At 35.7% G+C, this 17877-nt stretch overlaps 1 protein-coding gene across 1 annotated transcript in view; it reads left to right on the forward strand.

Annotated features, from left to right (window-relative positions):
• Positions 1–477: 477 nt before the first annotated feature.
• Positions 478–17877, forward strand: part of LOC135470878 (receptor-type tyrosine-protein phosphatase alpha-like) — a 67480-nt gene continuing 50080 nt past the window's right edge. The window contains exons 1-2 of the mRNA XM_064749926.1: positions 478–559; positions 15951–16088. Of these exons, the coding sequence (XP_064605996.1) occupies positions 478–559; positions 15951–16088 (220 nt within the window). The remainder of the gene's footprint in view (positions 560–15950; positions 16089–17877) is intronic.

Here is a 17877-nt window from a genome sequence, read left to right on the forward strand (position 1 = left end):
CTCTCCGCCACTGATTTATCTCCCTCCTCCAATCAGGCTTAAATTAAGGTGTGAGGAACTTAACACCGGACGCTCCCTAAACCAAAGCCGCCTCCCAGGAGTTATACTGCTAAGATTGAAAAATTGGGGCAACATCTCATTAGAATTTTATTTTATGGACAAAATTCTCGCGTCTTCTTGCAAGTTTGGATGGAGTGAACAAGAGATCGAACTGCCGAGGCTCTAGGCCTGTTTGTCCTACCACTGGAAAGTATATCGAACAATACCTGTCTAAAACAGCTTTAAACGGTCTGGTTTCCTACTGAATGTCTCACCATGGGACAACCAAATCTGTTTCATAACGCCAACTTAATCCCTCGTTGCTCTGGCAGGAGTACCAAGCTTAATCAGGGTGCTGAGCTTAATATAATAAGAGCTGTGACTTCCTCCATCGCCGGTAGAGGTCGCTCTGGTGGCATAAACATGTGTAGGCTGAAGATGGCGGAAAAGTCAGGTGGTTGCTCTCGTCTGACACTGTTCTTGGTGGTATTTGTCTGCATTCTGACTTATTCTCAAGCAGGTAAGAGCTAAAATGTCTTTGATAGACTAATATGTGTGAGGTACAACCGTGAACAGCCTAGATTTATGCCCTGTTCCATGGGAACGAGTTATTCGGGGCTGGCAGTGATACAGGAGTCATGTACAATCGTCAGTACACTCACCGGTTGTCTGGCTGTCAGAACTTAACTCGGTCGCTTTCATCCTAGAGACAATGAGAGCTCGTTTGTATTGATGGGTTGGATCATTGCATAGCGTAATGTATATCTGATGTGTGTAAAATTTCTCTCAGAGCAGAGCACACAAATGTAAAAGTTTCTGGACGAGCCCTGTCTGTCATGCACTGTAGGCAATGACTGACTTGTACTTCATTTCAAAATCTGTAACAGATCCTGTTGCCTCATAAGTCATTATATGTCATGTTAAACTGTTGGAAAGACCTCATCAACTGATTGATGTTTTGATAATGTTTCGTTGTGTCAGCTGAACAACCCCAATAAATTAACAGGACGTGTTAAGAAAACTTCAAAAGCAACATGTGTGTATGACCGCACGCTCATGTATAAATATACAAATGTACATGAAAAACAGTCAGGCATTGACAGATGGGTTCAAAAGTTCCATTGGCAAGATAAGAAGAAAAGAAAACATTTAATTCTGCTTCAATAAATTTTTTTGAAGTACTGATATGACTGAAGTTTTCTAAAAAAAGTTGTTATCAGAAACAACTCTTAACAACTGAATGTGATGATTAGTAATTTTCTCCCATTTATGAGACATATTGTTAAATGAAGCACATTTTTCACCTTTAGGAGTACATCTTGACTTGCTCTGAAAAGCCTGAAATACATGTACCCTATATCGTTTTGTAATGTCTTGGTATAGAGTTTTATCATACCATATTCCATTGTATGTTGATGAACTTTAGCCTGAATATAAATATTACTATCAATGCAGGTACTTAATATTTACAATGTATAGTAGAAGGGGAAATGGAGCAAATATAAATAATTTTACAATTTCATGTTTGTATAAACACTGAGTGCAACTCATTGTTAGCTAGTGTTGGGCATCTGATAGTATATACACGTAGGCTGAAGTGCTTTCTTTATTCATGAAGTTTGGGGCATAGCAAACTCTGGGCTTGTATGGAATTAGGGCAAATCCAACACGTTTTCAGTCAAAAACTTGACATACAACCTTCATTTTTAAGTTAATTGGTTTCTTTTAAGTCTTTTATATGGCCATACATGTACATGTAGGTGCCAATAGGTTATGTAGATGACATAAAATATTACATGCCTGCCCAACAAAGATCAAAACAGCTAAAGTTGTAAGACCTATGGAACTCTCAGAAACAGTCAACCGTGTTCAGAGCAAAGCCAGATTGTGCTACGACTGTACGCTTTTCTGCTTTAACCAAGGAGAAGTTGAAGGCTCTGTTTATTTGATAAATCCTGAACAAATGCAATAATACATGTAGTTACATGTACTGTACATGTGAAAAATTTATTTCAAATAAATAGATAGAAATAATGTTTAAACTGCTTAACCTTCTGCATCTATATTGATGATTGTACATAGTACACAGATGAAAAACAGGATTTACATAATTTGTTTAAAATATCATCTTATTATCAAACATTAATTTTGTTTAAAGATCACAGTAGATGGAAACCAATTTTACATGCACATATATTATCCTTGTTAAAGAGATGGGCAAAAAAGCTTCAGTAAGCTCTTAATTATTATATTTTAGCAGGCTTACATTATACATACATACAAGGATATGTTTACTCTTGACATGAATGATGCTGTTAATTATCCAGTGGATGGCACTGATAAATTAACCCATTACTTTATCCCTGTATTTATATATACTAAATGTATGAATATAGGCATATGTATTGTTTTAGTATCAGTGTTTCATTTGGCATTTGGTAGAAGTTAACTAAAAGTGGAAACTGTTGGTTCAGCTATCATCATTGATCAAGTTTTTATTCTGAAGAAAGAAACAAGATGATGAATGAGACTGAGCGAATGTATAGTAACCTGAATATTTGGGGTTTAGCGCTGTATGTGAATGAAAGCACTCAATGTATACATGCATTGTACAGCTGCCCTTACTGCCAGATTCAGGTGGTACCAGTGAAGTATATATATATATATATATCTTGGGAATCAGTAATATGTATGAAGTGCTGTGTAAATGTTAGACATGCAAGAACTCGAGATTTCTTCAATGGATAGTGATGGTCCGAAATATTGATCTTGGTGCCCACAGTTTCGCCTTTGTTAGTTTCTATGGTGACCTGGTCAATGAAGAGCTTTCATTTACCATGAAAAATGTCTTATCTCAGGGCCCGAGGATTGTCTACTTGTATGTGATGGGTTATCCAATGAAACTTAAACATGTTCCTCAGGGCTGTCACAAACTAACAAGATTTGGAATCTCACCCCTTCTGTATATCTTCACAGGCCATAGCAAGATGAAGAGCAAAAATGTTTTCAGTCATACAGTAGTGCAGCCTTATCTGTTATCTGTACTGCCTTAGACATTCTCCTGGGAAAAGATATCAGGGAGTAAGGAAAGTGTGAAAAAGTTCCATGAATTCTGGCAAATTTAAAGTATTCCTATAAAAGTGACAATTGAAAGGTGAAATAGTCGTTTATGATTTTCTTACAGATGCATGATGTACATATGATAATATGTATGTATAGCATGACTGATATATAGATGTAGGTACATGATTTAATTTAATTATGTTTTCTATTTTGTATTTATGGCAGTAATGCAAACATCTTATACTATCAGCACTAGACCAAGGAAAATGTTTAGTACTTATCAAGTGTTGGGCATTCCCCCATGCATAATCTGATACCCATCCTAGAAGTGAAATACTGTTTGCTGGCTTGTTCAGTTGAAATGGATGTTAAATCAAGAAGCAGCATTTTGAGCCTCTCATAATATATAAGATTTATACATGTTGGAACAAGACTATGGTAATGGGTATCCGGGGAATTATCCAGAATAAGGAAACATACATGTGAACATGTGTACACTTTAAATCTGTCTTATTGATATTTTTTGTTGTTGTTTATGTTTCACATTGCATTGACATGTTTGCCAAATAGTACTAAGCTAGTGTCATAATAATAATTATTGACTTAGCTTGGATAGCAGAGTGTACATGTACATAGACTTAGAGAGATGCATTATTCAGACTGTAATGAAGTCAGGCTTGATCATGGCTCGATTTCCAGGGTATTACAGGAGAGGAGACTATAAGCCCTTTATAGTCTCTGTAACTCAGCTCTTCAGAGGTGTACCGGGTGTCCCTACATTCAGATGACTTATGGCCACATGGTCCTTTGGCTGTTTCATGTGCTATGGTGTGAAGAAGCGACAGCTTCTGTAATGTCACACTTTCTCCGACACCATACCTGCTGCTCTCTCTGGACATCCAGTCAGCCAATGGAAATTTTATCCACTGAGACTGGTAATTGACAGGAAATTGTAAATTGGTGTGTACTCGTAGGCTCCTGCAGGGAGTATCAGACTGGCCAAGGGGCTATAAATTTGCCAGGGTTAGACATTATAGTAAGTACATGTATGCAGTGCGAAGATCGCTTGTAGTCATTTACACAACAGCATTTTTGAGAAATGGAAAACTTTCCAGAAAATTAAACTCCTGTAATTCTTGTCCTGTAGCACGAGATCAGTCAGTGTCAGTGTTATAACTTGCATGTAGCTATTGCTTTAGGCACTTGATTTCCCCCGCCCAAAAGCAATATCAACTCATTAATTTCACGGCTTAATGAAATATTATAATAGCTTAGGAAGAAAAAAAAATCAATTGATGTCAATCTGAACATACTATTCAGAAATGTTACCCAGTTTATTTACATGCACCTTAAAATTTAGTTTGTAGGAGGAACAAACTCACCCACAAAATGGCATTTAAAATACAATTTTTTTTCGCTTGCTTCAATCCTCTTGCTGCAATGTCGTGCAATGCTCTTTTTACAGAGTATTGACCTGACCAGAGGTCACATGCTCAAACCCAGCTAACAGTTGTTGTTCTTCAGAAATGAAACTTTTTTCAGCACGGCATTAAACTTTAATGATGTTAATAAATAACATCATACATATCTACATGTAGACCTGTCGAGTATGGATATAGAAAACTTTTAGCAGTGTACAATGTAATGTGTGTATGAGATCATTAGACTGGTGACTCTGTGGAAAGTTGCTGGCCTCCAAAGGTAGCACGATAACCCTTCATTATAGTGAGATGCAATGAATTTTCTTTTTGTCAGGCAACACAACACTGCTGGCAAATATAGGCTATGTGAATAATGTGAACTATATACCTCTGTATGCAGGGCATGGGGGTACTGTAGAGTGTAGACACCTATAGATATACAGCAATAAGCATACACAAGTATTTATCTGTATACTAGTGTTTTAGATTATACTTTCTGCCCCACACCAAGATGCAGCCTATCCTTTCACCCTCTTCTGTGTCAGAAAGAAAAAATACTGTAGCAACAGTGCAAAGTGTAGTTAAGGAAAAGATTTCTCATAAAAATGCTTGTATAGTAGATGTATATGTTGTGGAGGAATGAAGTGAATTTTTAGGGTTGGTGGGTGCATGTCAGCTGCTTGTTCACATCTTTGTGTAGGCACGTACATTAAGTTTGGTAATTTCATGGCTTTGCATAGTTTGCACATGCTGTTTCTGTCTTTGTTATTAAATGATGGTTTACACATACCCATGTGCACTTTCCAGTGTGTGTGTTGTTTTTTTGTTGTTGTGTTTTTTTTTTATTAAATGATGGTTTATATATACCCATGTGCATTTTCCAGTGTGTGTGTTTTTTTTTAATATAATTTTAAACTGTGTACACCACTTCATGTGCATTTTGTTGTATTTTGCCCAGTAATTGTATGTATATGTAGATTGTTGGCAGGTGCCAGTTTGAAGGGTAATGATGTCAGAGTTGGTTTTCGTTGTGAAATGGAAAGTGGGGTGATTTTTGACTACTGACAGTGTTGGCTAGCAGTAGCCTGTTTGCAGCAAAATACCTGTACTGCATGTCCATAAAAAACTGAAACAGTTAATACAGCTTGGGTCGTAGGTGGTGTCAGAAACGCTCTGATGTGATCAAATTACTCATATTGCCTGCAGGCTGTTACTCACACAACATATAAACATTGCGTGTATCACTACATTGTATCTACATGTATTCTGTAAACAAAGAAAATAAGTGTCATTTTAATGAAGAACATGTTACACCATGCATGTTATCTCAATCATATCAAGACGACTTTAAAGGAAAAGAAAACATTAAAACGAAAATCAGATAAAAGAGCATCAAAACTTATTTGCAGATGTGATCTTTAATATTTTTTTGGATTTTTTTTTTCAGGAGAAAAGGCTATTTGAAAATATTTTTGTATTGTGGGTATTTAGGACCAACTTTTGGTACTTATCGTTGTTGCATAATAATGTTCTAAATAAGGATGTGATGCTTCTCTAATAAATTTATTTAAATGTAAATTCGAAACATACACATTAAATCTGAATTATGATAATATATATGAACATATTAAAAATTTAAACATGATCCAAATTGTGGTTTAATACATTTGTTAGCTGAAAAGAACAAATTCTAGTTCAAAAATATTTATTAAACCTGTGTTACATCCTCATTTGTAACATTATTAAACAAAGACTATAAATACTAAAAGGTGGTCCCAAATACCCACCATACAAAAATTATTTATTAAGTGTCTTTTTTTCCTTAAGGAAAAATCAGAAAAAATATTGAAGAACATATTCAGGAATAACTTTTTGCACTCTTTCATCTGAATATTGTCATTTTTATGTTTTCCCCACCTTTAAGTAAATTGGTCATTAAATGCAGCTGTAACTTAACTTGTATGTTAGATGTAATTATGGTGCTTGTACTTTTTGGTATAGGGATTTGTTTGATGATCTTGTGTTTTATTTTAGGGTAAAACATACTTTTAAAAGATTTACTGCACTTTGACTGAGTATGTGTATTGCTTTTTCCTGTGGTTTGTACATGAAGTCCAGTAGGCCGTTTATGTAAATGTGACACTCAGACGTGATGTGTGCATGTCGAAATGTCACTGTAATTTAGAGTTACTAGAGAATATGTGTGAAGTAAGTCTGCCATCGGATTCCCTGATGTCTTCTCTTGGCTTTGTTTAGTTGTGGATCAATCTTAGCAACTCCATTCTCCTCTTGATTGAAGATCTGCTGTGGTGTGTTCTTAAGAATAGATGTGTCAATTAAGATAAGCATCACACTTCTATTTGAGTACTGACATGTGAGCCACTTAATTATCAAGGCTTTTCCCACAAGTGAGGGGTCCATATATAAGCATGTGTTTCTTTTATACATACATGTGTAATACCTGCGAGGTAGTCATTATGATGATCACTCTTACATTTGGCAGTAAAGATGAATTACATATGAGGGTATAGGTGTCTTACGTGCAAATTGGATTTTGATGTGATTGTTATATTTAAAATTTAAGGATATTTAAATACCACAATTGCTTTAGGTTAGGTACATGTACATTTCAGTTCTGTGCTATGCAAAATGATTGTACAAGTGACGTGTTTTGTCAAAAATAAATGAAGGGGAACAAAAAATGACAATGTTGATTCACCTCGAAGTCAGAAGTCTTGGAAGGTTAGGCTTCAGTGTTGGTAAAATCTGTCATGTTTACAAAGTATTCAAGCATACAATTAGCTAATGTTTACTAGATTGTTGTTCTGATAAGAAAACTTTTTGGGTTTACATGGTTGTTTGCAGGCAGGTACAGTCGATTTAGAGTCAGATGCACACTGTGACTGTTACAAAAGGTTGACCCACTTTTTTTACTCTGAATAGTTGGCCCTTCTTGCCTAGTAAAAGAATGTGAGATGCTGAAATTACTTGGTGCCAAATTATTATGACCTACAATATTTGCATATATGAACACATGTCATTGTGTATTCAAGTAGGTCATAATAATCAGATACCAAATGAAATATTTTTACACAGAGCTACATGTACATGTAGAGCCAAATTTATTAGTAATTACTCCCCAGTTTCCAACCTTTTAAAATGTCAAAAACATTATAATTTTTAATGACAGCAAAAGGATGCCCTTTTACAATTTCATGATGTGACATGGCAACTTTCCACCATGTTGGATCATTTCCCACAACCTTCAAATTAATGTGTACATAGACTTCCAGTTGTGGCAGAGAAATCACACTAGAAGTAGATGTCACTCATCATGTTGTCATGGCTGCATTGACAACTGTCATCTCATTTGATTACTGAACATTCTGAACTGTAAATTATATGTACATGTATCTTAGTTGATGTCTAAATTTTAAATTATCTCATTGAAAGTTATCGTTTTAGTTAAGTGTTTCATGTCACATCAAAACATGTTGTCATTTATACCATCTGGTGCACATGCTGTAAATCTTAAAGTGCCACTCTGGTCAGAATACAAATTGCGTAGAAATATTACGGTGATATGAAAGAAATCTTACGGAGTAAGCCTAACACTGTGTTTCAATAGGATTTTGATGAATAACACTACTTAATCCATATAACTGAAGATTCCTTGAAAAACAAAATCTTCGGCTGTATCCATAAAATTTTCCTGATGTGACGTGATGACACTCCCTGTAGGACATCGAATCAGGCAGATGTGATGTTAAGTAAGGCATTTATGCTGGGATGACGTCAAGAGCATTTGTAAGGACAGCGTCATTTGTGGATATACGTCATCGATAGATGACGCATGTGTTCGTGGGGGTCATCACACCAGGCAAAGGGATAGGGTCAGAAATGTTTTGGTTCCGTAAACTCTGACGAATCGTACACTATCGGTTTTAATTCACTGCAATATTTTCACAATTTAGGAAAGCAATTCAGACTATCCCAGTCATTGTCAGTTCACCGTGCTTTTAAAACACAGATGTTTTGACACTTTTTTTGTTTTGTGCTTGTGGAATTTATGCAAAAAAATTACCATGAAAACGATGCCAAAAACGATAGTTTTTCTCACTAAAGATGCAAGCTCCTTACAACAGTGTAGATTGTTTCTCTGTGATCCAGTGTTCTCTCAGGATGTTTCAAAATATAGGTCACAGTGGTGGTTGACATAGCCAGTATGCTCAAGAAAATCTCAATTGTATCATGGCACTTCACATGTACATGTACAATTAGAGAAAATCTTGTCAGTAGCAAGCAGTTTTCTGAAAACAAAGGCACATATGTACATGATACAAATTATGCCAACAAGAGCCTTCTCAGTTGAATCCTGATTTAATATACAAACGCATTCATCCTATTGAGAGAGTGCCACAACAGGTTATTTGAGTTCAGTTGTAATTGAATGTAATAAAGTTTTATAAAGTCTTCCATACATGCATCTACATACATCACAAGACCACCTGTGCTGTTGTGAATGTCAAATCTTTATTATTTCAGAGCTAGTACATTACATGTAGCGCTCCATTATATTTGACCTTTACCATAAACCATATGCTGGTTTGTGTGCATTACTCAACTGGTTGCATGCTGCTACCATAATGTGACTTGGAGTCAGTTTGTTGATAGCTCTGATTTATTTCTAGTAATTATGAAGCATCAGTAAACATTGTAAGAAATTGTATAGTGTCTTTGAAACAGTAGGCCTCCTTAAAAAATTTTTGGATTGGCCTAAACTGGCCATATCAGAGAAGTGTAGGTTGGTTAGAAATTCTTTTTTTTTTTTTTTTTTTGGTCTTCCTGCAGAAAACTATAGAGAATTTTAAATAAATTGATGTGGACAATAAAAAAGACAATACAAAATACAAACAATGAGCATACATATAGTTTCATTGATTGGCTTATACATGTACATAAACTCTTGTTTAGGTTTCCTAGGAACGTATTTTACATCTTTATGTTCACATCATCAAGTCCTGGGTAGCCTTGAAAATAAATCAGTTAACTGAAAAAAAGGAGGAAAAAACAGTGAAAACCCAAACTTCGGTGTATTCTGTAGAATCAAATGATTTTTGGTACCAAAATGCATCTACATGCACATGATTGTGATGTTTATGTACATGCTCTTAGGGTCAGCTATCAACTATCTATAAACATAATATCTGCCAGAAGGGCCTACAAGGAAAAGTTTTAGTGTAAAACAATTGACATTCTCTTGTGTACTCAATGCATGCTCATGGTACATTGGTCATGGACAGGATATTTATATCAGTGGAGCTGTGTATCATAATATAGCTGTAGAGCCATATACGATAGACAAAGCCATGAACGTGTATGACACGTGTTTCAGACACTTTGAAAGAAAAAACGCATTTATACAAACTATACTTTATTTTTTTTCATAAGAGAGAAACGCGGTTTTAAACACTGTCATTTTCTAGAAAATCCACCGATTCAACACATTGATAGCTCCGCCATGATATAGGCTTGTCCAGCGAAAAGCCACCTTTCCTGCTCTTGAATATTCATTGTGATGTCAAGGTGCCTAAGCTTTTACTTAGGTGGAATTAACGTGCATTTCCAGTTTCAGCTAAATACGTACGTTAATTGTGATGATCATGGATTTTAAGGTCTATGAAAGCCAACTTTTACAAGGAAGAGTTTGGGATGTGCTAAAGGGCCACATCACGCCTACATGCTTGGCTGTTCTCTGGCGAAATGTGTCTGGAATGTCCTGAAGTGCCACTGGGCAAAGCTAAACGTGATGACGTACATGTATGAAATCTGTTCAAATGGCGGCGTAAAGGAGACTTCTGAGCCATTGATGTTTAACTATGAAGTACTCAAATAACAAGCCCTGCTGACAGAAAAGTTAGATATTTTATTTAACCTTAAGTAAAGCCCCTTCATTTAAGGTATAGGTTTGTATAAATGTGTTCTTTTATTTTAATATGCAACCAGCTGTATGACACACCACCAGGCTAGACTTGTCTGCTTTACCTCATCTGATCAATGATGAGTTTATGAGAGTTATTGTGTGTACAGGTTAGAGAGGAATCCATATGTGTGCGTGTGCACCTCTGTGCGGTGCGGTTGAAGACAATTCCATGTACATATATGTGGGCTATTTGCAGAGGGGTATGGATTGATTGTCGCTATCTTTTGTCTCCATATATCTGCTCGGTTGTCGTACATGGAACAAAACACTCCTGTAAAGAGGGAACCCATATGTACATATGATCAACAATTTGCTGATCAGTGGAAAAATTTGTTCCATTTGTGGGGCGCCTGGCACTTTCTTTACCGGTTGGGTGAGAGGTAGTGATCAAGTGAGTCAAGGGATGGGGACAATGGTCACCTGATGAAATTATAAAATGTAAATCAATAACAAACTGTTTTGTCTGTGTCAGAGGTGGCCATGCTATGCAGGTATCCAGTTGTACATGTATGGTGTTATACAAATCATCTGGTAAAATGAGCCTATTCCAGCAATGCAGACGACCGTTTGGAGAACATACATGTACATGTAGGCATGCAAATAAGCAAACTGTCACACAAGCCAAGAATCGAACATTGAATTCATGACAAGTGAATGGAATATCATCCATTAGCACTTTAGCAGACCCATTCTTATTATAGAATACCCTGTTTGCCAGGACTATTACATCTTGTGCTCCCCAGTTAGAAAGTTTTGTGAACCAAACATGTGCTTGCACAGGTATGTGCATCAATAAATAGATCAAACTGATCATACAGAGCTTCCCTGTGTTTTTGCTCCTAAAAATGTGAATTGGGTGAATTATGAAGTGTACATGTAGATGTAGCGTCATTACTGCTTAAGACTAGGGCTGTGCAAACTGAATTGCCTCCTTTGAGTTCATTTTCCTGTTTAAAAGATGTGTTTCTAGTCTGAGTAAGCTGTGGTTAGGTGGGATCTCAGAAAAATGGGTGGTGGCAAGTTCTAAAAAAACGGCATAAGCTAGTTGAAAACTGACAAAACTCATTTTGAAAGACCAGAATAAACGCTATGTATTTTTAAATTCCATTTTGAGGTAATGTAAAAATCCTTGTCCTAATTAAATATTATAGACAACTTTGCGGAACTTTGCCAAATCTGCATATATTCTACCTGTGCTGAAAAACATTGACTTCATTGAAGATCTTGATAATGCTGCGACTCTCAAAGGCTAATATACACATTACATGTAAATTCATAAATTTATCTTGAAAACAAAACATTTGTGCTTCATAGTGATATTTTGATTGCTGATACATTTCACGAGGGCCCACATGAAGATAAACCTTTTCTTCCCCTGGGTAGGGTTTTAGGGTATTTTTATATATTTGTGCATACATATTGTATGGGATGCAACATGATGAATTAAGTAAGTGCCAAAATGTACAGTTGTTGTTAGGAGTAACTTGTGGGAAATCTTGATGCCTTGGTAGATGCAAAATGATTGGAAGATTTACATATCGGATTTGGACCACTTCATTGGCCTAAATTTTAGAGTGTCTACCTTGAAGTCGGGAGATCTGGGATCAATTCCGGATCGGGTCATCAAAGACCTTAATAATTGGTGGTTCGCTTGGTGGCCAGCACTAAGAGGTTAAAGCAAAGGAAACAGGACTGATTGGTCTGGTGTCAGTATAATGTTACTAGTTGGGATGTCATGTCTGGTGTGTGCAGCTTGCCATTCCATGGCAGCACATTGTATACATGTCTAATGACCCCTTCTCATCATGTGACTCAAAAATTGTTATGTACCACTTAAAACCCTAAGTTTAGATACATACATGTACATGCACATATATGAGTTGACCAGATTTACCCCTTTTGATCTTACCGATCCGCTCATAAGCTTTAATAGCATAATAGGTCTCCTAATAACTTGGTAACAAATAGCACTTTTCAGTGTATGAGGAGTATCTGTGTTTTAGCTTTTTTACAATGAATATGTACATCTGATCCTTTAAAAGTGTATCACTTTAATATTAGTACAGAAGTGGCCAGATTTACATTTTTTTTTTTTTTTTTTGTACTTTTATGCTGTTGTTGAAACAGAATAACATCAGGTACATGCAGTACGTGTATTTACGAGATTTACTTTCTTTCACATTTAAGTGATTATAAACAGGAAATGCTTGCACATAGCCATCTGGTATAGGATGGTAGTTTGTGCAGCAGCTATTAAGAAATAACAGGATGCATGCATTTTTTGACAAAGTCTGCAGTGTTAGCCCCTTTTACATTGTCAGATTACCTTTCAAGCCCAGCCCAAAAGCACATGTGAGATCTTGTGACAGGTTTTTCATATTAAGAGTCCACATTGTAAATGAGATACAGACCTCATTTTGACAATACACTTTTAAATTCCATGATGCAAAGAATGTTAAAATCCAACTGTACTCAGTCTGGTCCTTGTTGCTATTTCCGCAGTCAACTTGACATACACATGTTTTATTCACATAAGTTGTAACTATTTTAAGAAAAAGTTTTAATTGGTTAGAAAATATCTCTATTGCACCATAAATCTAGCATAACCTGAAGGAATTTGCACCAAGTATTAAACTGCCCTGGTATAATGCCTCAGCAACAAGTAAATGATCCCCCCAAAAAAACTCAACAGACATTCTACACTGCACATCATGATTGCATTAGATGTACAGAATGGAGTTATATTAAATGGCCTACATGTAAAATTTTATAGACAATTCAATAAAATTGTTTTTGGTGCAGAAATTTCAGCAGGGTGTCATCCTGCCTTTCAAATAAACCTTAGAACCCCAGCATGTAAGATCTGTAGAATTCATAATCAGGCAAAATGAGCAACTCGGTTATGGACTAAACTTTATGTCATTACAGTATGTAGCATGTACACATATTCACATGCCATGAGTTGAAGCCCAGCTCTTGCTGGGCTTACTTTCTGGCTGTACAGGGTAAGGTCTGCAAGCAATTTTCCTCCCACCATAATAAAACTGGCCCCCATCATGTGGATGAAATATTCTAGTGTAGTGTTCTGTGTAGAACACCAATTAAATAAATAAAGAAATCACAAGCCATAGTGACTGTATGGCCAGACTTCCATTGATTTATACATGTACGTGTATGTGTTTAATCTGTATCAGTAAAATGTGTATGTATATAGGCTTTCATTATTGTGCATTCTGTGTGTAATATCTCACATTTAGAAACACTCTTGGGAAAAGCAGCAAACATTTACAGGTGTTACATGACCTTAACAAAAGAATGTGCTTTTTGAAAACGTTGCATTGAAAAATTATCATCATTCTCAGATATGCATGTCTGTCTTAAGGTATATGAGTTGACCATGTAGATACATTTAGCCGACATGTACACAGTTGTGATATGAGGCTACTGAGTTTACATGTTCACGTATAATTCATGCTGAATTGAACTCCACAGATTAAGTCTGTATGTACTAAAGGTAGATGTAACATGTACATGTATACTGGAGATGATACTGTACTGAATAGAAAGAATGTATGTATACATGTACTCCTATATAATACCCACATGTGTACGTTTTTTACATACTTACATATACCTGTATGTACATACGTGTATAAGAAATCACCAGCTGAAATTTGTTACATTTAAAGAGGAGAAAACAAAAACATTAACTGTTAAAAACTCTGACACCATATATATAAAACTTGTGTTTTTTTTTTTCATTGAAATAAGTCATTCATGATGTGAACAATAGATATACTTGAAATTGAAAAGAAACCAGTTTGCTTTTATTGCAGTTTACTTGTAAAACTTGTTTAATTGTTAAAATTTTAAAAAAATACATGGTTAACTTTAAGAGTAAAGCATTGTCCCACATTTTATGCCTTCCCTGGTATGCTTTAATAATATCTTTTATGATGAGTTTAACCATGGCTATTACAGATTTGTCTGAAAGTTTAACTGGTTTATTAATCCAGGGTCCAGTGTCTTTGGTAAATTCTGATATTCTTGATACTGCTATGCTTACGTTAAGTGCATTTAGGCTGGCCTGTACATGTACATGTAGGTGTGGAAGGAAATAAGGCAGACCAGTGACAGTAAAGGTGTTAGATGGTGATAGACAGGCCCATAATATCTGTTCTTCAAAAGCTTGATGTCTCCATCAGATAGCCATTTAAGTAGCAGGACGCCATCAGTCCAGATTGCAAAAGTGCCTGTATCCCCATAGTGTTATCCTCTCTTACCCATTATGCAGCCTGCGTGCACCTTCCACCTCCATTTATCTTGGCTGGGATAAAAGTCATTTAGCTAGCTATGATTTCTCAACAAGTATTGACCCATCCAAGAGAACCCCCTATCTCCTGGCTGGGGAGGGCAAGGTGTTTATAATTGGCCCGATTGTTTGATTGATGGATCACTTGGCTTGAGGGTCAGTTTCAAGAATTGATTTTATATGTAATTTCTCTGGAAGACATAAAGATATATTGTTTGTTTTCTGTTTTAAATTTAAGTACGTAGCACTTACTTATAATTGAAATGGCAAAAAGTGCAGAAAATCTTAAGCATTAGAAGTAAAATGCCTTTACATCATGTGTATTTATTTGATTTGTTGTTTAATGCGATACTCAAAAATTTTTCACTTAATGAGATTGCAGACTCTTGTGTGGATTGAGGAAACTGAACGGCCAGAGGTAAAAACCATTGACGTTTGTCATGGTACTGACAAACTTTCCCACATGTTACATATACATTTACATTGTTGGTATGCAAACTGGGGTCTTCAGTGAACATTTTGACAACAGCCTTCTCCCCACTAGTGTAAAATACATTCATGTATTCGTATTAAGAACAAGCAAAAAACATGAAAGTTTTACATTAAATAGTCTGACAAATACTGTAATTACTGCATTTATAATGTATAAGACATTGTTAATCAGTTACTATTGATCTGTTGATTCGTCTTATAGCAAAACTAATACACGGCAATATTGACGTCTTGGTGATACATACATGCATACATGTTAAGATTCGTTTATATTAAAACCAAGGGATTCGGACACCAGTCAGTTTTTGTTCTGGTACATAACTTCTATGAAGTATTTTTATATTACTATAATGCTGGTATATGTTGTCTGATGTCTGGGTTTGTCCATATGTACATGTACAGAATAAGAACTAAACAAGCTAACTTGTTGGGTAGCCATAAAACAATTTATACATTTGCATTATGCTAGAGAGTTAATACACCTGCATGTACACTAATAGAAATACTAATACAAATATCCATCATATTTAATTATGTGATAGTTGTTTAGTGCCATACTCTTCATCAGTGTAATTCCTATATTCCAATCCTATGTTCAGGTGCATTTCATTTGAAATGTTGTTTGTTTTGATTTTTACAGATGAATGTGTGGATGGTTACTTTGGCTGGAAGTGCAAATTCCAGTGTCAGTGTGCTAACAATGATGTCTGTGACAAAGTGACAGGGGAATGCCCAAATGGTTGTGCAACGGACAAGTACGGTACCAACTGTCTGCTATGTAAGAGCTTTTCAGTTTTCACATTTTAGTTGTTCAGATTAATTAATTCTTAAGGGCACACCAATGAACATTACGATTTATGGGCATGATGAATCTTTTTTTTTAAATGTTGGAGGAGGGAATAAAAATAAAACTGAAAGATCATTTAATGATGGTCACCTCAGCAATTGTTCCTGTTGAAGTGTTATTTACATGATTAGAAAGCATTGAAATATGAGGACATTTTCAAAAAAAAAAAACAACAAACATTAAGATTGAACAAAATAAAAAGTTGTATTTTATATTTTATTTTTACTTTTGGATTTTTTAGTGTTGTTTTGCGTAAAACACAAAATAAAAGTGGCTTAAAGTGAGAAAAAAAAATTGTCCAAAAAGTGTGCTTTAATGCATTGTTTTGACCCTGGAAACTTTAATTTCATTGCAGCAAACATGCACTTGTATACTGCAAGGAGATGTACATGTATTTTATGACTGTATGCATATTCATATAGATATGCATGTTGTGTTTTATTCACATGTTCGACTACCAGTATACTATAACAAGACAGTCAAGTCACAGTTGCAGCCATAAGATTCATCATATAACAAAACTAATCTATATGACGACAAAGGTCATTTAATCAGTATGCTCTTGTTTCCGGAGGGAAACCGCACGAGTCAGCTGAAGACCTTGTTTTATTACTTTGTGGTTAATCCGCATAAACCTTCTGATCATTAGCCCATGTTCATGTACATGTAGAGGTAAGCTTTCCCCACAGCCAGTTCCTGTTTCTTCAGTGAAGTGTGTTATACATGCCTCTCCAGAAGGCCAAGAGCTAGCCTCAGGGCTATAAGCCCTGTTCTCTGTGATGGATGGTCACAACTAGGGTCAGGCCAAACAGGTGGCATTGGAGGCCAGGTCTTCGATCCACCCAGTGACTAATGATGGACTACTATCCAGCATCAATCCATTGATTTGTGGTGTTTTTTTTTTATTATTATTATTCTCCTTGAACTTTGTTTCCTTTTCTCCCACTTGGTACGAGCACAGTTATCTCATGTATTCTTGTCACGTACATATACAGCACAATCATGACACCGTATTGGTAGAAACAAACAGATATTTGTACATATTTGGCACATAGCTCATATCCATATACCGTAACGTGCATTGATATTCTGATTCTTGTACACGGACTTGTACGAGTTTGTCAGAAAAAGAAATCAACCAGTTATTATTGGCCTTATACACTTTGTGTACATGATAATACACATCCTAGCAAAACACGAGTAGCATCTTATTACATTAATTGATATGCACATTAATCTTTGGGCAGTGACAGATCAGTAATGTTGGTATACTTGTTAACACAGGCTATAGTGTGAAGACAGAGCCATGCTAGGTTTTTTGTAAGTTTCCGTTGCATGGCAGTGTTGTGTGAGTAGATCATAAAGCTCATTTATGCTTTTCACATGCATTTAAATGGATAAAGATATGGCTCAAGTATTTCAGTGTAAATTTTTCAAACAATATGTCAATACATGTAGGTTACGTTGAACAGCTGATTACTGCCACCATTGTGTGTTCATGATGAGCGGAATCTAGACATTATAGGTCAAATATATATGTTTTATACACACATACACTTGTATGTTGACATTGGTACAACATTGAGTAGTAAGTTTAAAAAGGTGATTTACATGTATGAGTAAAGATAAATTAATACTTGTCTCTTAGGTTTGTGTTTTTTCAAGGAATCTTGGATGTTATACAGATTGGCCTGTTGTGTGCTTGTGTGTTAATATTGTG

The sequence above is a fragment of the Liolophura sinensis genome, chromosome 7, assembly GCF_032854445.1.
Source record: "Liolophura sinensis isolate JHLJ2023 chromosome 7, CUHK_Ljap_v2, whole genome shotgun sequence".
NCBI classification, from domain to species: Eukaryota; Metazoa; Mollusca; class Polyplacophora; order Chitonida; family Chitonidae; genus Liolophura; species Liolophura sinensis.